At 38.6% G+C, this 21,724-nt stretch overlaps 1 protein-coding gene across 1 annotated transcript in view; it reads left to right on the top strand.

Moving 5' to 3' along the window:
• Positions 1 to 21,425, top strand: part of gtdc1 (glycosyltransferase-like domain containing 1) — a 35,208-nt gene extending 13,783 nt beyond the window's left edge. Inside the window, exons 5-11 of the mRNA XM_079464305.1 lie at positions 7,939 to 8,034; positions 8,410 to 8,565; positions 14,753 to 14,862; positions 15,656 to 15,800; positions 19,174 to 19,244; positions 19,526 to 19,617; positions 19,912 to 21,425. Coding sequence (XP_079320431.1) covers positions 7,939 to 8,034; positions 8,410 to 8,565; positions 14,753 to 14,862; positions 15,656 to 15,800; positions 19,174 to 19,244; positions 19,526 to 19,617; positions 19,912 to 20,013 — 772 coding nt within the window. The 3' untranslated portion in view covers positions 20,014 to 21,425. The remainder of the gene's footprint in view (positions 1 to 7,938; positions 8,035 to 8,409; positions 8,566 to 14,752; positions 14,863 to 15,655; positions 15,801 to 19,173; positions 19,245 to 19,525; positions 19,618 to 19,911) is intronic.
• The last annotated feature ends 299 nt before the right edge of the window (positions 21,426 to 21,724 follow it).

Below are 21,724 nucleotides of genomic sequence, written 5' to 3'. Positions count from 1 at the left end.
CGCTTGTTTAAAGATTAGAGAGACTGTAAGCATGTTCTGCATATACAATTCACATCTGCTCTTATGTATAGAACTGTCTTCAGAATGTTATAATCTACATGCTGTGTGAAGAGTTTATTTGCAAAAACTCTTTTTTTATTATTAATACTCAATCAAAAACAACCCAACTGCAGATTGATTGATATTACTTTGAATGCAAAAAAAAAACATGACATTTGAAAATCTGTTCTTGCAACATTGCTTTATATGTTCTTATATATCATCCTATAGAATAAGTATATATAAATATCGGCAAATATGACTAATTGAATCAATTTATCAGCAAATTAGCAAATTGTCTTTAATTATAATTGTATATACATATATACAATTATTTTTATTTATATATATATATAAAAAAATATATATATATACCACATTTTATTAGAGCTCAATATATACCTCTGAATTTGAATCAGATGTGTTTCAGGATGTGCCTTAGCTCGACATAAAAGACCCATGTTGTATCTTTAAGAGCAGCATTAAATCTTTGTTTAATATGTTTACAGTCCATTACTACTGTATTTTACCACATGTAAAAAACATGTTTCCTATTATACTTCTAATGCACGATTTGGTTATAACTGTCTGTGGATTCTTGGTTGACAAAACAAGATTTTTAGTGCTTATCCAGTCCGTTTGTGTTGTTTTTATGATTTAAAGGGCCGCACGCACCACCGAGGTCACGTTACATTGTGTCGCTCCTGAAACAGCTGTGGATCCTTTAATGTATTTTTTTATATTTGCAGTTGCGAGTTCCCAAATGTAGAACCTACACAAAAATGACTTAATCGATGAAAACAGCTCTGTGCCAAAAGTAATAGATCTCAATAGTCTGCCTGCGTGTTTAGTTTGGATAAGGGTGGATGGATGTGCCCCTGCACTCGATCTGATGACAAATTTGCCCTGTGTGAAAAAATGTGGGTTAAGATGACATTAGTAATGTTGGTCCACACTAGTGTGTGTGTGTGTATCACGGGTAAGAGTTACGCTGTAAGTAAGCCGACACTGATGACGCAGGACTCTCGCCTACAGTGTTTCTCAGCTCATTTTCAGATGGTAATTCGTCCCTTCCAAAGCAAACTCGCGGAGTGTAAGGAAACGATTATATGCATGGTCGGCCATCCGTCAACATGCCCTGGGTTCTTTTCGCAGCAACCAACTTTGTCCGAACCTTTTAAGGATTTCAAAATATTCCCAAATAGAAGAGAAGCAGAGCATCTGAAATGAAATATCTTGCAGGTGGACTCCTGTTTGTCTCTTTGTTTGCACATGACATTTTATCCTTTAAAAATGTTTTATGGCCTTGTTTAATAATGTAATAGTCCTATTAAGGAATGGTTAGAAGTGAGAAGAAAGGTTAAGTATATGGAAACTCCCCTTAAAGTAATAAAACGCAGGGTTAGCCCTCATTTATTGGAGAGAGAAAAAAATAAACAAGGTAAAATAAACCTTGCAATCAAAACATCTTTTGTAAGATCCCATTGAATTTAGAGCAATTCACCCTTTAAAAGGCTTCTATTCCCTCACAGTGTCCTTTGGATCAACTTCATCAGACCTCACTTATTAATTGGCTTTCTGCGTACGGCGGTAATTCAATCGTGATTGACCCTAGTGAGCAGGAGCCCAGCTGAGCGAGGCCGTACCACATCATCAATCACTGAAATCTACCACGCTGGTGGGCCCTATTAAAGGCCGGTCTTTGTATTAAAACACAACTGGCTGACAGGGTATGTTTGCATAGAGTCACATGACAATCAGGTGTCCTTTCAAGAGCTTCGGCCCCGGGGAGCCGCCACATCACACAGCCACTCCTGGAAGACTCGAATGTAACGTTGCTTTGATTTCCATTGTTCTCGTCTCTGGCAGAGAAGTGATTTTGGTTTCCATAGCACTTAACTGGCATCAGATGTTTGCGAAATGTCCCGCACGCTCAATCGGAGCTGTAAGATTGATGGCCAGCACTGTATTGATCCAAACGCCGTGATCAAAAACAATGACAGTTCCTCCTATGACTGGGACCACAGTGCTATCGGGCTCATCGAGGGGAAAATCCATCACAGGAATCTCTCACTAAACTTTCATTGTCAGGGGGGACAGGTTTTCATTAGCCCATTTAACTCAGCACAGATAACTGAAGCTACTTTTCAAAGTTGGTGGGGAAAAGAGGGTATTTGGCCGCTTTTTAAAAGCAGTTCAAAGGCATGGATGTGACTCCGTACGCCGGTCTGCCGCCAATGACTGACTGGCGAAGCGATTCTGTTACTGAAGCAGATGGCAGGATATCCTGCTGTAGAGATTGTCTCAGAACGGTTCAAAGGGAACGAGGCAATGGAAATTATGCGCCTCGGTCCCATATCGAAGTAATAAAGTCGCATCAAAGACACCGATCACCTTGTTACACAAACCAGCGCCGTGGCTTCGTAGCTGTGTGGGATACATTATTTAATTGAACATTTGAAAGAAAGGAGTGCGTGTGTTTCTGCTCATTCGTAGAATTTTGAATCGATGTACCGTTTTTTAGTTCATTTAGTAATTTCATCCCTGGACAGCTGAGAAAACCATTCTTCAGTGTATTGGAAAATTGTTGGTCCAGCACAAATAGGTTTTATAAATACTCATAACTAATAAAAGCTGCTTCGCCTGGCATCACAATGGCAAAATTTACGGATAGTGCGTCATATGTTGAACTTTATTTTGGGACCCTTTTGATATCCTGGTGGCCACCAGCGGTCAGAAACACATCACTTGGCACCCCGGGCTCCAAATCCCCATACGCCTTGCTACTCATCCCGTAGCGCTCTCTGTTTTGATTGCTCTTAAGCCTTAATGTGGGCAGGATGGAGTGATGAGGAGATGGGCTTTCTTAATCAAACCACCAAGCGTTTAATCTTGTCTGCGAAACATCTGGCTGGCACCTTTTCTCATTTGTTTCTTTGACATTGGATTCCACCACCTCGCGTTCCGAGGACATTTCGAAAAGGGATCTCCGTCCTTATGGCACGAGGACTCATAGAATGTGCCCTGTGAAAATAATCCAATGGTAAAACCCAAAGGTATGGCATGCGTCTGATCTTCAGATCACATGTGCCAGGAACGAACCACAATTGAGTCCATATGGCGCTTTCAAGTGCTAGGAGCGAACCGTGATAAATAGGAACGAATCAAGGATAAATCCCACGGCTTCGGAGATTTGTCCCAAGCAGCTGGCTTGTGGCCATACGTTTTGCAATGATGTAATCAGGTATATACAAAATATAAAAAATTCATTAATTGTTTGCTCTTGATTGGGTAAGAATATCAAATCTGGTTGCCAGGCCTGAAATTTTTCAACTTTTTATTGTAAGATAGATTTTGTGCGATTGAGTTACTCAGAAGGAGTTGTGGCTAAGATTGGATAGAGCTCTACGAAGCTCTAGGAGCGTTTTCATCACGCTAACACCTGCTCATGAGCAATATTAACAAAAAGAAGAAAGCAGAACATGACATCATAGCATATGTGCCGTGTGTAACTGAACCATAGTGACAACTGCTTCCTTTGCTTTGTCTGTGAAGTCCTGTAGCTTTCTATTGGCTTTTAAGCTCTGTCTGTAGTTTGTTCCATGACCGAAACTTACAAACGTTTCAGAATAACAGATCCATTGCTACTGTTAACATCTAGCATTATTCTAAAAATGTTGTTAAACGTTATGAACAGCTATGTACTTGGAGGGGGCTGAAATGTTGAGGTTTGTTTGAAGTGATGGGGTTGTTATATGCCTGTCTCAAATGACAGATGTCATGGCTTATGCAGTTGTGTCAAAATCTGCCCGTTCCATGTCAGATTTGGTGAGCCTTATGCAGATTACGTAATACAGAAAGTCTGTCATCACTAACACTTCTTAAAATCCGATACGATCATATCCGTCATCTTAGTTACATGGAAATGGGGCAGCATTGTCATATAGTTGAAAACCTCTACAGGCCTTCAGTTTGGTTACCTCCCATGACCCACTTTTGTCAGTCACTGTCATTAAAAATTTGGGAGTCCTCGCCCTGCCGCCCACAGAGGTATAATATATTATATTAATGTCACATAGAGTCGAAAGAAGTCCAGGCTGTGTGCTTTGGCTGGGGCAGTGGATTTGGCATTTGACTATGAGGTCAGTTGGTAATAATGAATGGAGATGTTAATGTGCAGTAATGACCTTCTCCGTCCACGTCTCAGAGGCTCTCTTCAGGTCTCCTGTGCCCATCGCGCCGGACCTCTGTCAAGCCACCGCACCAAACGCCCACCCTGATGAGATAATGCTAGTGACGGTGCTTTCAAAACGACACACTCGGCTGCATTAAAGTTTCGCCTTTGCTCAATGGGCAGCAAGTGTTAGAAGAATGTCCTGGACTCAATACAAGGAAAGCTTAAAGGGATAGTTCAAACAAAAAAAAGAAAATCCTGTCATTGTTTATTCATCCTCATGTCAGTTTAAATCTGTAAAGGGCTCTTTCTTTTGTGAAACAAATTTTTTTTTCGAGAAATGCGTTGGTGGTTTTGTGTCTATACAATATAAGTAATATGGGGGGCAATATTGATAGGTTACCAACATTGTTCAAAATATCTTCTTTTGTGTTCTGCAGAAGAAAGTCGTACAAGTTTGGACTGACATGAGGGTTATTAAATGATAAAAGATTTTACATTTTTTCATTTAATCAACAAAAAACTGACTTATCTCTATTAGACAGGTTAGACTATTACAATGTATGGAGAAATAGAGCAAGGCAATAAACTTTTATATATACCATGTTTATAGCTAGAAATACAGTTTAGTATTTTCAAAAGGTGTTTGGTTATCTTAACTTTGTCATTGTGATCAAGGATATCAAGATGAAAAATGATGTCCCTCTTTGTTTACATGGAGCTAAGCATGTAGTCTTGTAGGCTATTAGAATTGATTTCAAGTTAAAAAAAAAATTGTCAGTATTCCGTTGGCTTCATACTCCAAATATATGTTGACAATATTATTCATAAATAATACAACTGTACGATGTTTATTACAATATTTAAAATGACTTGGATGACTTTATCCTCTAATCATAACTGTTGCTTAGAGGTATGAGTTATAGTACGAGATGGGTAAAATTACCAATAAATCCCCTTTATAAAATAAAATAATTGCACCAGATGGACCTTGCCATTGGTTACATCTATAATTTGTTCTAACATTCTCCATGTTAGGCCCAGAAGACCTATCGTTTAAAAAACTTCTTTGACGATGATAATATTGAGACAATTTTGCTATTGTGATAACACGATATCTGTAATATTCTTAGTCCCTAATATAATATTTTCCAATGATATAAAACAACCAGAAGTCTAAACAAAAGCCACCTGCTTCATCTTAACCTAACACAAAGTTGGTCACTAAATACTTGATCCGCCGAGAGCAATGATGCTATCACAAAAATGATGATTATTTTAACAAAAAAACGGTTTAATGTACTGTATGAGCCTCAGTTACAAAGTGCATTACTGTATCCACAATATTAAAGTGACAAATCAAAATTATTATCTGTGGTCATTTTAACAAATTCTTTCGACTAAGCTGTCCTGAGCGTCACGGAGAAACTTCCCAAACTGCAGGAGTTGCTGAAGAAACTTAGCACAGCTCACACGTACAGTAGCTCCCTCCGCTTTTGAGCCGTCGCAGCCACCGACCTCAAGATCAATGGAATTTTTCATTAGCCAAGGAAAAAGAGACTGCTTGTGATTATTGCCAATAAAGGAAATTAGATGAAATGATTTTTTACTTTGATCCCCCCCACTTTCCTCCAACCATCCTTTCGCATTTAATCAAACGCAAGGTAAAAGTCATCACTGAAATTGCGTCTGATTTATAAATAAGCTAATTGGTGCCGTTCTCCCTCTCCTGCCGGTGGACGAGGCTGCGTTTTTATTGCCTAGTCAAAACCTCCTTGTGTAATTTTCAAAATGGCCCTCGAAATGAAATTTTCCTCCCGGCTCCATCGCTCATACCTTGCTGAACCCACCTTCTTGTCATCTCTTTAGTGCAGCTTTATGCAGCCTGGCTCTCCTGTCCACATCTGTTAGTTAATTCATCCATTGCGAAACCCTTCCCTGGCACTTCTATCAATGGCTAATCTAATGGAGGTGAACTGTTGAGTGACTGCTTTCATTGATACTCTGTCGTTCTCCGGGACGTTTGGAGAATGACGATGACATTGTGATGTTTCATATTTTGATGGCCATTGATTGCTTCGGGATGCATATTCGCAGAGATGAATACATTGCCTCTGCATCGACTTCTTCTAAAGACCTCGGCGAAGGCTTCGTGGACATTTAACGGCTTTCTTTGAAGGTTTTTGTGTACAGAGCACAATTTACCTGTCTGTGTTTGACTAATGCTTTATGTAATTGTTTTATCTAGATTAAAGTGAAGTCAGAATGCATAAATATGCATGCGTGTGCTATAGCACTGGTGAACCTGGAAACACTTTCTTTAGAGTATGATCTCAACATGGCTGAAAAGGTTAATAACACATTGTTTTCTCTCGTTGTACAATCACTTGCGACTGGTAACTAACTTGGGCCTTAAAATAGTGCTTCATATTTTGGAAAGTTAGCACAAGTGTCTATTTGTAACTCTGAACGCTCAACAGCCAGTACAGATCTCTATGTTTTGAAGTTGAAGAGTTCTCCAGCACTTGGAAGGTTTCACGTATATTACAAACATATCGTGGGAAGTCGTGCTAAATCGGTCATTATTTTGTAATGTATGGTTTGCTTCTCTTTACCACAAAGACTTTGGCTCACTAAATAAATACATTTATTTAAGATTTCTTATTTTTTCACTCCAATTTAATGTAACTGCACAGTTTTTTTTTTGTATCCTGTTTCTCAAGTTTTGAAATGATTAAAGCATAGCGCATTTTTGTGATAGTTAAATACAAATTCTGTCATCATTTGCTCGCCCTCTTGTCATTTCAAACTAGTATGACTTTCCTTCTTCCACAGAACACAAAAGAAGATATTTTGAAGAATGTTGTTAACTGCCCCCCCCCAATCACTTGCATTGGTTTTGTGTCCATACAGTAACAGTGAACGGGGGCCAGTGCTGTTCGGTTACCTACAAAATATATTTTTTTGTGTTCTGCAGAACGAAGGAAGTCATAAAGGTTTGAAATGACAAGAGGGTGAGTAAATGATGACAGCATTTACATTTTTGGGTGAACTATCACTTCAAGATTGTGCTTTGCATCTATCACTCCATAATTTTGACTTAAGGCAACCGAAGGCCGCTTCTTTTTGGATTTTAGGAGTGCCTTCAGTTTTGCTCCAGAGCAAAAAATAATATCGCGTCAGTAAGCATGAGGGAATCTCGCTCTCAAGCAGCTAATTGGCCCCCGTCCATCGCACAACCTACAATTAGGACTGGCGGTGCAATGGAGGCAGCACATAGGCTCTGAAGTCGCAGAGAACCAAGAAAGTACTTTCTGTGCTTTATGGATTGCTTTTGGCAGAGAATTACGTGAAAATGTGACTTGTTTTAACTTCTTTAACTTGTAATAATCGTGGTGGTTGCAGAATACATCACTCTGGCTGTGCGCTTGACATATTTTAGGGCCGGGGAGAGAAAGAAATGCCACATGAGGCCCGTTTTCTTTTTTAAAATGTGGTTTTAGTTACCTTTTTGTTTATTTTACTTTAACTTGTAATGTTCCGACTGGTGTAGACTATGAATTATTTGCTGCCTGTGTCGTTTTTCATTATAAGAATCAATAAAGGTTAGAGAAAAAACGTATATGAAGGGGAAAATGTGTTTACAGTCTGTATTTTCCTTCTTTCTCAATTTTTTATTGTGTTTCTTATATAATGTTATAGGACTTTTTTCCTTTTGTCTTCAGATTCCTGCCTGCACACAAACGTCTTGCTCATTCAGAGCGGCACGTTAATATCTGCAGTCCAGCTGCTCAACACCACACCGACACATCAGTTCCAAGGTAACCCAACTATATTTATCATTGGCCAGAAATAACTTTCTGAAAACTACATTCAAAATATGTAGTGCCACACCGACACACATTTTTAAGAACTTTTTAACATTATCTTTTTTCAGATTTCAGTGATAAAGCAAATTAACAATTCAATCAGAGTTATATATTACAGAAAAGATTCATAGAATTAACACACTACACACACCATTTGTATCCTGTATTTCTAAATGAAGAATGCTATTAAACCTCTACTTTTAAACTCATAAGACAAGAAAACATTGTAAAACAATTTTATTTTATTCTTTAATTCTATTTATGAAGACAAAAGTGACTGAAAGAACTGTGCCTAACCAGTGACCTTATAGCCTTCTTATTGGACAGTGAAACTGAGTCGCATGAAGAGGAACTACAAAAGGAAGGACTGCAGTCTACGAGTTTGGCACAAAGTCTGGAAGCATCACAAAATCAGCCAGCGTGTCGTCCGTGTGACGAGGGAGTGAAACCCCGGCCACTCCACATAGTTTGGCCGCATCGCTGGTAAGAAGTTAATGATAACATAAATGTATCTTAAGAACCTTTTTAAGAGAGTGATTATACTTTGATTTGAATGAATACAAAATATATAGTTATGCATTTTAAATTCATACATTGAAAAATTTCAGAAAGAATTTGACTTTTTGTCCACAAAGCTTATTATGACCTCACCAGATTCACTGTTCCCACCGAACAAAGTGCTGACACGTAATTGTAATGTGAGATCCTTGTTTCTCAGCAAACTTCAAACATTTGCAACATGAAAGTTCCTCAAACAACAACCTGTATACAACTACCATTCTGTGAGTTATTTGCTTTGGACTGTCCACGGAGTTGTTTGACAGTTAGGCAGATTCATGGTAAATGGATAACATGCTTGTTTTTGTACAACAGCATTAAACATGCATGCATGCATGCATAGACCCTGGTTCCATTCTGAGCATGAAATCTCTCTGCTTACCCCCTCAACGATTATGCGTAATATTTTTCGACATCATCGTAATATTTCCTAAAGTCCATCTTGGCGTAAGCCACTGATGGAATATTCAATGTGAAGTTTGCAAAGTTTGTACACACAGATAAAGTCAATTGCAGAGGCAGCGGCAGAAGAAAATGTCTTCGCCGCTGAGTTTTGTTCGCAGGGGCCGTTGGGGGAGGCCTGAGAAAATATTTTATTGCCCGCAGGATCGCTCTGTGGTTTTTGTTGAAGTTTAAATATCTTCCACTCCCCATATTTTAAGACTCTTTCTGGCATCAGTGGAAACCAAACAGCATTGTATCTCTACCTCATCTGCCAGGGACTGAGGAAAAGAAAAAAAAAAGTGTTGCTCCAGCCACATATTTCTTCCATGACTCTTTGCTCATCTCTTGGCAGTGATGACATGTTTCCTTACCAAAAAACACCAATAAATCTGATTAACAACCAAAAAGACCACCAGTGTCGAAGTTTGATGCTGGCAAAGGGATTTTGCAATGTTTGTTTGTGTTGTGTCTCTGTCATTCACCTACTCTTGTATCAGTAACAAAAGCGCCCATTGTGTAATCTCTTCAAAACTGAGCAAAACACAGATGGATTAGCGCTGTTAACATCCGTGCTTCATAAATGCTGGCTTTGGTCCGAGTTAAATTAGGATTTACGCGGGGCGAGAGCTGCTGGAAAAATAAGAAGGGGCTTGGATTATCTCCGACAGTGTGTCCCATTTCATCCTTTTTTTCTAGCCTCTCTTTTTGTCATCACTGGTTGCAGATTGTTAATCTCCATGTGGCCTGGATAGGTCTTCATCTGTTGGATTACAGAACTGTTTTATTGCAGGCGTTGACCAGGGCGAGTGGTCAGAGAGGGCAGCTGTTTGCAGGTGCTGATGTAATGAGGCTTAAAGGGATAGTTCACTGGAAAATGAAAATTCTCATTTATTCACCCTCGTGTTTTTTTTCTAACCCAAATGACTCACTTTGTTTTGTGCGAGTCCCCATTCACGTTGATTGTAAAGAAATGCTGAACATTTTTTTATCAAGAGGCTTTTTTTTTAACCAACCTTGTTCGTCACAGTGACCGACAAGCACGTGCTCTCACAAACACACAAACGGCCGCGTGGACATGCGTCAGCCATCTTTAAAAGACATCATCTCTACCGCATCAGACAGTGTTCTTGCCCTTCTGTTGGACCTTTGTCTTTTACGCGATAATTTTTTTTTTAAATCCAGACATATTTGTGTATCTCTCGTTCCTCCCAGACTGTGCAGTGGGCACCAATCGAGGAAAAAAAAGACGCAGGCACTGACGCATCACCACACTGTGCTGGCACGCATCGTGCGCGGTTCCCAGACTCCTCCTGCGCCCTGCTCATCGCCAAAGCCATGCCACAAAGACCGGCAGTAGAAGAACTGCTTTTGGAAGGACACGGTGTGTTAGAGGTCTGCAAACGCCAAAAAGGAATTCAACCTGGCGAAGGCAGAATGGCAAAAAATATTAGACTTTGATGTTTGCACACAGTTAATGCTAACGAATGAGGGTTACGTAACATTAACACGTCCATTAAAGCATGCAAAGGAGTGGAAAATGAATCGATCGAAACAATAATCCAAACATCACAGTGTACGTTTTCACACTTTCATGTATAGTTGTTATTCCCTTATTAAGTCCGCACCACACATCCCACCCCACCGATAAACAGCAGGAATGTGATCTGCGTTGTGATCTGTTTTCAGTTTTACCGACTGATCTGCCTCCACTATTTTCAACTGACCCTAATCAATCCCCAGATAACTGAGTCCTGGGCTTTCAAGAGCCCCGTTAATTAGCCCTTTCGCTTCCTTCTTATTTGAATCCTTTAAGGTCATGCTATTGCAGTAAATAGAGTTTGAATTTTAAAACATGCACCTCATGGGTGCGACTTAAAGGGGAATATTTAATCATAGCTGTCTAAATGAGAGGATCATATTCTTTTAAGTGGTACCGAATGACTGCTAATGAGGATTCGTCGGGTCCCTGCTGAACCTCTTTTTCTCTTATTTGTTTTATTTGGTTTCTGTCTCATTGCACTTTAAGGTCAAGGATGACAAAACTCACCATTTTCATCGTAGATGGCAGCATATATATATATATATATATATATATATTATGAATTAGATGAAAAAACAGCAAACCAAGTTGCATTTGCAAACAAATGATGGCCTTATTCATCAACTTTTTCTCAGACATTTTGAGCAGTGATTTGTATATTCTGTCTGGGTGAATTTTAGTGAATGTATGAAGTAAAATGTCTTAGCAGAGTAGCTACTGTGTATATATTTTCAATTTAGCTTGACCGACAGAAAAATGCATTTAAATATTTTTGGGCCACTGTATAATTTTTTTACATGTGTTTTTTCACATTAAATGCTTTCATGAGAGTCTTGATTGTTTTGAATAGGGCTGTCACAATACTTAAGTATCGATAAACGTGATATTAAAAACCACGGTTATTGATATTATCTGTATTCATTCTAAACATTGTAACAACGTAAATATTTCAGCACGTTTAAAGATTTGCCCGAAGAGACTTTGACTCTCTCTCTATCTCTCCATCTCTCCATCCCCCTCTCTCTCTCTCTCTCTCTCTCTCTCTCTCTCTCTCTCTCTCTCTCTCTCTCTCTCTCTATCTCTATCTCTATTATCTCTATCTCTATTATCTCTATCTCTATTATCTCTATCTCTATCTCTATTATCTCTATCTCTATCTCTATCTCTATCTCTATCTCTATCTCTCTCTCTCTCTCTCTCTCTCTCTCTCTCTCTCTCTCTCTCTCTCTCTCTCTCTCTCTCTCTCTCTCTCTCTCTCTCTCTCTCTCTCTCTCTCTCTCTCTCTCTCTGCACTTAAAGAGTTTATTGGCAAAAAGGATCATTTTATAAATGAAATTTAATGACCAACAGAAGAGAAAAAACACAATAATCAAAATTTACAGTAAGTTTGACTTGTATGTTTGACTTATGTTCCTTTTATATGTAAATATCACGATAACATTAAAGGATTGAATGAAACCATGAAATATTTTGTCCATGATAATAGTGTTGTGAAAATATGATACTGTGACCATTTTTTTATTATCCATGCAAACCAAACTAAAATCCTTATTTCCTTTTAGAACTCTATTTGGGTCATTTATACGTTTTGTTTACCTCATTGTGGCCCTTAAATGTAGCCTCTAAATTTCAATGATTTAATTTAGCTCTTATAAACTTGTTTTGTTTATTAATCCGCTTTAATGCAATCAGTTCACAATGTAACATGCAAACAGCAGCTGCGAGCGCATTTCCGTGAACCCGTGGTTGCGTGTGTTAGTGCGACCGCTGGTCTCCTCTCTCCCAGCTTTAGTGCGAGAGGCATGTTGAGCCCTGGCAATCCCTGCATAACATAACTGACATATTAATTAACCCTCCGCTATGCTGTCAGTAGGAAATAAGGCATCACAGGCTACATGCAGTCTGTTTTAGTTACTAGACTGACAGGCTTGGTAATAAGCATCCCTGTAGTTGCCATGTCACCTCCCCGCAGGTCAACCAGTCTAAGTCCAGAGGTGGTAGCAATCACATCCACATTGTAGCGAATCAAAAGAGGCTGCAAAATTAATGAGGGAATCAACGTCAAGCCATGGGGGAAAAGGAAACATAAAAGAACCGGAAATGAGAGGAAATAAGCCTTCACTAATACCTCATCTGAGGAGATTCCAACCAAGTGGGAGGTGTCTTTTGTCAAAGCGCTTCTGCCCCCGGTAATTGTTTTTGACCTTCAACGTTTGTCGTTTTTGTGAGGAGCTTCTTCTCCGACAGCGTACAGGACGACGGTGCTGAGAAGCTCTGAGATTTGTCAAAGGCCCTTTTGTGAGCTCTGTAATGCCGTTGTTCGCTTGCGTACCTCAGTGCTATGGAGTGGATGAACCTCGCCACTCAAGTGTCAGAACTTCAGCTCCACGGTTTAGGTCAAAGACAAGCTTTTCAAACTCAAGAGTTCAGTGTCATTGTCTTAGGAGGGAAGTTTTTCATCAGACGTCATTTTAACTTGCGCGCTCGACATGCTAGTAGGCAGTTTTGACCCTTGAATAAAGTTTAATGGGGGTTGTGTCTCATGTTGGGAAAGAACTCATTGGACTGGGGGAGTCTGCGGACATTATATGATATTACATGAATATCTGGGTCACTATGTGATGTGTACAGTGTGTGGTTGTTTAGCGTATAGTTTTAGAAAGGGACCCAAAAATGAACATTGTCATTTACTCACCATATTGTCATTTCAAACCAATATGCATTTCTCACTGATGCAAAACACAAAAGCATGTATTTTGAAGAAAGTTAGTAACCAGACAAAGGCAGTTCCTATTCACTTCTATTGCACGGACATAATGCAAGTAAATGGGTACCAATGTGGTTTGGTTACCAACATCCTTCAAACTATCTTCTTTTGTGATCTGCAAAAGATTTAAAGACATACAGGTTTGAAATGACTAGAGGGTCACTAAATGATGACACATTTCTCTTTTCAAAACTATGATTTATTGTGATCCTTAACTTTTCATTAGTCTTTAGTGCTACACTTGTGGTGTTGGCTTTTTGGATTATGGCCGAATAGTTTTGCCTTCCCACAGTCACGTAAAAAAGCAGTTGTTGTCTAGAGAGAATATAGATCTCAAAGATTTAAAACATCAGCTCATCGTCCACACAACGTACATCCAAAGGTTGTTTTCTCGGTTTGATAAGACCCATCGCATGTAATTCATCAAGAATGTTCAATGAGATTCCTACGGGAAAAAGTCAAATTTAAGTCAAAATTATTGCGTTTATCGAAACATTATTCTTTAAAGTACTCCACATGTAAGGTTATTAGATGTGAAAGCACACTTCAGAGAGAGCTATTTTTGAAGTAATGAAGCATTGCCAGTGATTGACTTTGAGAAAGCTGCTCACCAGATCTCTTGGCCGAGCTCAGAACTTTAATGGAAACACACCAGCAATCAGCGGCCTGGCTGGATCACAACGACAGAACATGTGGCCTCGGCTTTCAGATGTGTAATGAAGGTATACACTGTTTGTGATTGGAAGAGGAACTCTCAGAACTCGTATCAGGCACCTCACATGTAAATAATCGTATTAGCGTTTTCATACGTTTACAGATTTAGAAGGATTCGGAATATCTAATGTCAAACATTCTGAAAGCTCACTTGAAATGTCAATCATCCATATTTGCTTTTTTAACCATGTCCATTTTTTTATTGTTTCCATATTGCTATATCATACACATCCTCACTGTCCTTACAAAATCTTGGAATTCGCTGTTTTTCAGGAAATTTTATTGGTTATATATTTGCATAAACATAAAGGCTAACTAATAAAATTGCTTTACGGCAAAAAATTGAAATAATGAAATGTGAAGATACAAGGTTTCAGAAGTATTAGTGTAACGCAAACATTAAGTAGTTAATACTCGCATACCTTAAGTCATTCCTCTTTATTGGACATAAATCCCTTTCCACCTTTTTTCTCAGATAAAACAATTCGCATAATACAGATTTACAAAATAAATCAGCAATCATGGTTCTGATTCTGTTCCATTTTATGTAATAATTTTTTCCCCGCTGATAATATTGTTGTCATATTCTACAATTAATTAATTGGGAATCATGTTATTGTTTCTGCTGTGTCTCTTTTTGGCTAAAGGGAACATGACAAAGACCCACAGCTGTTCTTCCAGACCTTACTGAAACTCAAAGAACGACAGCTGAGCTTTGAAGTTTCTGTCCTGGGAGAGACATTCACTGACGTTCCAGGTACATTGTGTGCTGCTTTTATTCGTTGAATTGATAAGCATGTTAATGTATTTAAATATCACGTAAGCTTTTAAAAGTTTTGGACTTCTTGGATTCGAGTCCTAATGCATGAAAGCAAGATCTCAAAGTTATTTTTGTATATTTCTGTAATCCTTCCTTCAGATTTCTACCTCGATTTAGGTGTATGACACTTCTGGTATCACGGTCAAATGTAATTAAATGCATTTTATGTAACTTTGAAACAAATTTGTTAAGTGGATAGCTTTAGGTCTCATCTGTTTATCACACACAGGCACCATTTTTATTGGCAAAATACACTCCCCATTAGTGGACAATTACGTTTTAATAACCTTCGGACAGTCTTGAGTATTTATGGCGCTGTGTTAATTTAATTTACGTGCATGCACACTCCAACTATAACTAGCGCTGCCAAAACCAGACTTACAGGAAACACAATCTCTTATATTGAGATGCAAACTTTTATTGTGGCATAAAGAGCCGCTGGACCAAAAGAAATAAACAGATCGTAAAGGTCGCTCATGTTATGAAATTATGTTTACGATTGCTCGGAAGGCAATCGCGTTGAAACGGTTTTAATCTATTTTGATTTCGCTAATAGAATCACGTTATTGATTATTTGTATGCCTTTTCATTTAACGTCCGAATTTATGACGACCTTGCTTATTTGATCTCCTCGCAAAATATGACCAACATTTTAAACATCCCTCTCTCCGCTAATTACTACACATCGATACTGAGGCCTGTGTCCCTTCTTCGTTCCTTCCCACTATAGACATCTTTGCAGAAGCCAAAGAACAGTTGGTTGACCACATCCAGTACTGGGGTTTCATGCCCAGTAAGGAAGATTACCTCAAAGTGCTGTGCCAAGCAGATGTCGTCGTGTCCACAGCCAAGCACGAGTTTTTCGGAGTAGCAATGTGAGTTATTTTTTTAGTGTCTGCTATAGAAATATGTGTTTTTAATACATAATTAACAGTAAGTTTTTTTTCCAATCATTTATTTACATCATACACACAGAAAGGCTGTTCAAAATATTGCCAGCAGCGAAAAAGCAATGTTTGTCTCTTACAGTGACCCCACACATTTTTGGGATGCATTTTTTTTAATGATTGCATTAGATAACAATTGAAAACCATCACGTCACATTTTGCGACAACAGCTTTAAGATTGTCATTGCAAAGCAATCCCCTTAACTACTGGCATGTTAACTAAACGGACCATAAGAAATATCAAAAACGGGTCTAAATATGTTGTTTTTAAAGATATGTTTTGAGTGCATTTTGCCTTTATTGGACTGTTGGGCAGGTCATGTATAGGGAGGAGAGGGCAATGGGATCGGCAAATGACCTCGAGCCGGGATTCGAACGCGGGTCGCCGTATGTGTATTGGCACCAAATTTCAGACCACTGCCCACTAGGCAATCTGCTCTTGATCTTTCATTGAAATAAATGTATCTTGGCTTCCTGTAGCTCACTTGGTAGAGATTTTTGCAAACAATGCAAAGGTTGTGGGCTCGATATAATATAATAAAAAAATCAAAGTCACCATGACACATTTCATCACAAAGTGAGGCAATAAAATCCTCTTTTACTCTGAAGTTCACCTTGAGCATGTTTTTTTTCAAACCCCAAACAGACCAAGAAGAGTTCACGGCTTAATTGAAAGTTTGTTTTGAGGGCTATACCATAGTATGAACGGTACCGAATGCGTGTTGGTGCGACCTTTGAAACCATCCCCCTTGATGTCTTCAGCATAGCCTGAATCGATATCTTCAGTCACCTGTGCTTTACTTTTGAAGAGTTTATAAGATAACGCCGAGGGCCAAGGTACAAACCGTCCAAAGCAGGAGTGCACTGGCAGGAGCTCTGGTAATCCTACACAGGGGATTATAATCATCCAGGTTTTACTCTCTAGATCTAAAACATCGGGTTAATGACAGCACTGATGATTGTTCTGGGCAGCGATGTCCATTGATTGAATAGAAGCATCCTCTGTTTTGTGAGGTAACAGTTTAGACTTGTGCTCCCTTTGGACCTCTTACTACACAGAGCTGAAGTTGTTCTCGATTTCATTAGATCAAAGTCCAGCGGAGAGGAGACATACGGAGACTCCTCTGTGTGTGTTTTTGCATTCATGTCCTCAGGCGATGTGTGTTCAAACAGTGATCAAACACCTGCTGTCTGCTTTTCTTAACACTGTTTATACTCCTGAAAACATCCAGTTCAAATAGAGACGAATAAGGGTTATTAATACTTTCTTAATCAATACTGCGACAGAGAATCGATCGCATGAAAAGAATGTGCTCGTAAGACATCGAACTTGAATCACCTGCCCGGCGCTTTTAACAATCGTGCCGCATTGGTCGCGCGAGGGGACTTTCTCCACCATCTTCCGTCCTCGTTATTGTGGAAATTAGCCTAATCTGATTAATTGTCAGCAGACGCCCATGCATGCCCTGCAGAAAAACAGTAAGGCAGCCAAGCAGAATGATCACCTAATTATATTTGAGATGAAAAGCCCGATAAGCATTTGCACGCTCGCACGTTAACTGCATTGACATGGAACTGACCTTAATCAGTTTCATACGACGGGCTGTTGGTGATTCCTGCCGAGCGACTTTGATTTACTGCGTCCGCTGTGAATTTGATCGGGGAAGGGGATGTTGACGTTGCAGAGTAGGTAATACTAGACTAAACCTTCACTGTCTGGTGTTTGCACAAGGGCGGCGGCTATTGTGCTGTTGTTTTTCTTTTCCTTTGTGGAGAAATTAGCGCACATGCTCGTCTTTTCCCGCTTTTCTGAGGCGTCCAATGGTTTTGGCTCGTATATTGTTTGAATAAAGATATTTAAATTGACAAAGTGCAAGTTCTGCCGCTTTGAGATAAATCTTAAATGCCGATGTATTGGGTAATTATTGTACATAAAGTAGATTATTGATTTTAAAATGTGAAGTGCTGATTTTAGATTAGTGTTTCTCTGCCGGGGGTACGTATTTTCGAGGGAGCCTCAAGATAACCTGAAACTATATAGTTTAAATATAAAATATTCCGTCATCCTTTACTCACCCTCTTGTTATTTCAGACCTGTATGACTTTCTTTCTTCCGCAGAATACAAAAGAAGAACCAGTTTTAGATGTTGAAAAATCCAATGCATTGCTCAAACTACAGCAAAACTAAAATGTAAAAAAAGAGAAAGAACTGAAGTACTCAAAAATGAGTTTTAAGCAGTGTAAGGGTGACCATTAAATATGCAGCAATACAAACCACTTTGAAACACAACTTGACACCCAGCGACGTTTCACTCATCCTCAGGATTGTTCTGGAAGATTTGTCCCATTGCTCAATCAGAATCGTACAATTTCAGCCGTGAATGGCAGAGGGCTAATCGGATATTAAAATATGCATGGTTTTAGCATGGGAAATGAGATGAGGATCTGATGGTGAAGGGAGAGATGGATATACTCATTAAATATTAATACTCATTCTACAAAATATTTAAACAGCCGGTCATTTCCACTGCCAGCAATAGGGGTTCAAATGAGTTGAATCAGTTGGGAGTAAAGTTTGCCCTAGATTGAACTATTTGATGAAGTAAAAAGCTGGAGATTATGGAAAACTATGCTATAGTTATGAGTGTCTCAAAACTTCATTATGTATTTGAATTAGATGGGTTAATTTGGTACATTTAATTAAAAAAAGTGTTCCAATTAATGCATTCAATCGTGACCCCTGACCTGTAGTTTACTACATGCTAAATTCAATGCCCAAAGACATCCATCCAACACAGTGTGCGCAGTTCTGCTCTTGGAAGTGTTCTTCAGGATTACATACATTTTACAGAGTTGTTTTTAACCAATGATCGGGTAAAACATGGACAGATTTATTATAGGTCATTTCTGAAATGTACAACACCAAACAACTTCTATAGCTACTTTTTGCAGTGTATTTTCTGTGCTTTCCACTTTTGCATCATTCATATAGAAATACATTGATATCATGTTCAATAAATTATATTATATTCAGTATGCAACTTTATCTGGCTGGTATGTAAATTGCATAGTGCAACAAAGATGTTGAGGAACTTCCAGCCAACTCTTCATTTAAGAATTGCCAACTATGTTTTGGTTTGTTGTCAGCCTCACAGCTTAGACCCTCTGACAACTTCTGTGTTGCCATTTTAGAAATTCTTAATTGGGAAAGTGGAGCCAAGTCATTTCAATATATTTTGTCAATACAGTATTAATGCATTATGGGATTGAACCTTACATGTAATATATGTTTCTCTATCAGGTTAGAAGCAGTCCACTGTGGTTGTTATCCCCTTTGTCCGAACGCTTTGGTCTACCCTGAAATATTCCCTGGTAAAGAACGTCTGCTCTCATTTCATGATCTTAATTTCATATGCAAAAGAAGATTCATTGTCGACTTCTGTATATAATGACTTATTCATCTTAAAGCACAATTGAAAAAAATTAGCTATAAACCATTTTGGCATTTTTATATAAATAAATATAACCACAGTTCAATAATGTACAACATCACACAGCGTGGTGTCGTCTGCATTTTTAATGCGGAAAGTGTCTGCTATCTCATCTGCTCTTTGAGGGTTCTGACTGATCAAATATGTATTTTCCTTTTGTAGCGACGTATCTGTATTCGACACCTGAACAGCTGTGTAAAAAATTACAACATTTCTGCAAGCGTCCGCAGTTAGTCAGACAACATGTTACTCAGGTAACGCATATCTCATGCCTTTATTTGCTCCTCTGAATTCAGTTTATTACATTATACACTGTAAAAAATTTTGCAGTCTTACATTTTTAACTATAATGAAATTGGCTGTGTGTTATAGTATTTAAAATAATAACTAGTGAATATTTGCTGTAATTTGACATTTTTTATGAGTTTAAGTAATGTGAAACATATGTTGCCATGGCTTATTGATCACATTAGTTTCTACAGTGTTCTGTCTTCACACTTTCTTAGTTGTTTTCTGCTTTATCTCAATTTATTCTTTATGTCTTCTAGGTGAACATCAGTCCTTTCTCCTGGGAAAATCTTCAGGACGTGTTCAAATCTCTCTTAAGAACAGATGGTGACATGATTTCATCAGAGCAGCACACATCATGACAGAACCTTTAGAAATACATATTTAACATCTTGCCTCATTGTGAAGGAGTTTTTGATGTATTCAAACATGTGTATGTGTTGGATAAGTGACTAAAATATGGAAACACAGCCTCATATCTACTGTACCACCAACAAAAACCTTTTCAATCCCTTCAATACATAAGATGATCATCTTTGTTAACTTCAACGTTACAGGAAAAAAAAAAACTTTTATATTTGTGGTTAATGGCAGAATAAGAGCAAAGTAAAAATAAACAATTGAAAAACTTGCGACTGCTTTCGTGTCACGCATAGGCGGGCCCACCTCATATTTCGCTTCGTATCCATTTTTATCCTTTGTGCTGGAGGACTACAGCCTGGAATTCTGGAGTCTTCGGTTCCCACTCCGACAGAGCGGCGGCCAAGTTGCGGCTTGAAACGATGTGGGCTCTTGCTCCACCTGAGGTTGCCAGGTTGTGACAAAGTCCCCCGAGGCTCAGTAAAGGTTGATGCAAGGCTTCCCCAGGACTGCGGTTCAATCTAAATACGGTTCTTTTATTTTCCTTGCATTTGAGATCTGGCTGTACGCTACAACTGGAGCCCACTGCATAATTAAGGGGGCCTGGTAACTAGCTATTTATATGTGTTTGCTAAATGTAAAAATACTGGGCAAACTAACAATGGCCTGTCAGATTTTCCATCTTTTTTAAAGATGTGTCTGCTTTCACATCACAGCAAATCCACAACCTCTCGACCCATTTCAAGTCTGCCAACATAAGTGTCATTAAAAGAGGCCCGACTTTTATTGAAGAAGTAATTGAGAGATTCATCCTTTATTATCAGATATTCTCCGAAGAACGCTGTGGAAATGTCTTACGTTATTGTTTTTGATTTATTGATTATCCAGGTGCACTCGGATAGAGGGTTAGAATTAAAGGCTGAGATATAATCACGTTGCCAACCAAAGCCATTACTCCCCATTAAAGGAAAATGTATTCTCAAAATTGTGTTATTTTCAACACATTTTAAGACCTCCCGCTGTCTTCGGAAACACAAATGAAGATATTTTAGGTAACAAATTATGTCTTTAGTACTTTTCTGGACCTTGACAACAACTATAACAATGATCTCTATGACGAGGCCTGGAAATCTCTCGGATGTCACCCAAAATATATTTTTGAAATGAACTTTTCCTCGTAGCGGAAGTGCTTCTTTAAAGCTCATAGAAAAACAGTCCCAATATCCTACATCCATATCTAACCGAATATAATATTTCAAAGCATCAGTGAGGTTCTGTTGCATGATATTTTTCAATATTGTGTACAGATATCGTTCATGCACACTTCCTCTGGTTTTCTATAATACAGTTTGCCTCTATTTGTTATGCTTTATTAAAATGACACAAGTAAAACAGAAATAAAACAACCTAATTCGATTGACCTGTTTGCATATTAACAGATCTGGATTCGTTGAGGAAACGCTCCTGTAGTGTTGGATAGGTTTGCCATCTACTCTGAGTCTGACCTCAGGTCAGGACCTAATGACGCCATAAAGCCTATATAACCTGCTGTTTCTGTAGTCGCAAAATGTCACCCCACATATAAAAACTTAATAGCGACCTCTATAAAACTCTGTGCACATTAAACCATTTCATTGGCCTAAGTTTTCACTCTGATGGTGTTTTCGAGGTATAAAGCAAATATAATACTGGGCGAATTGTACAGCGATACAA

The sequence above is a fragment of the Barbatula barbatula genome (genome assembly GCF_947034865.1).
Source record: "Barbatula barbatula genome assembly, chromosome: 9".
NCBI classification, from domain to species: Eukaryota; Metazoa; Chordata; class Actinopteri; order Cypriniformes; family Nemacheilidae; genus Barbatula; species Barbatula barbatula.
Note: the sequence above shows the minus strand (reverse complement) of the source record. Positions and strands in the feature narration are given on the sequence as shown.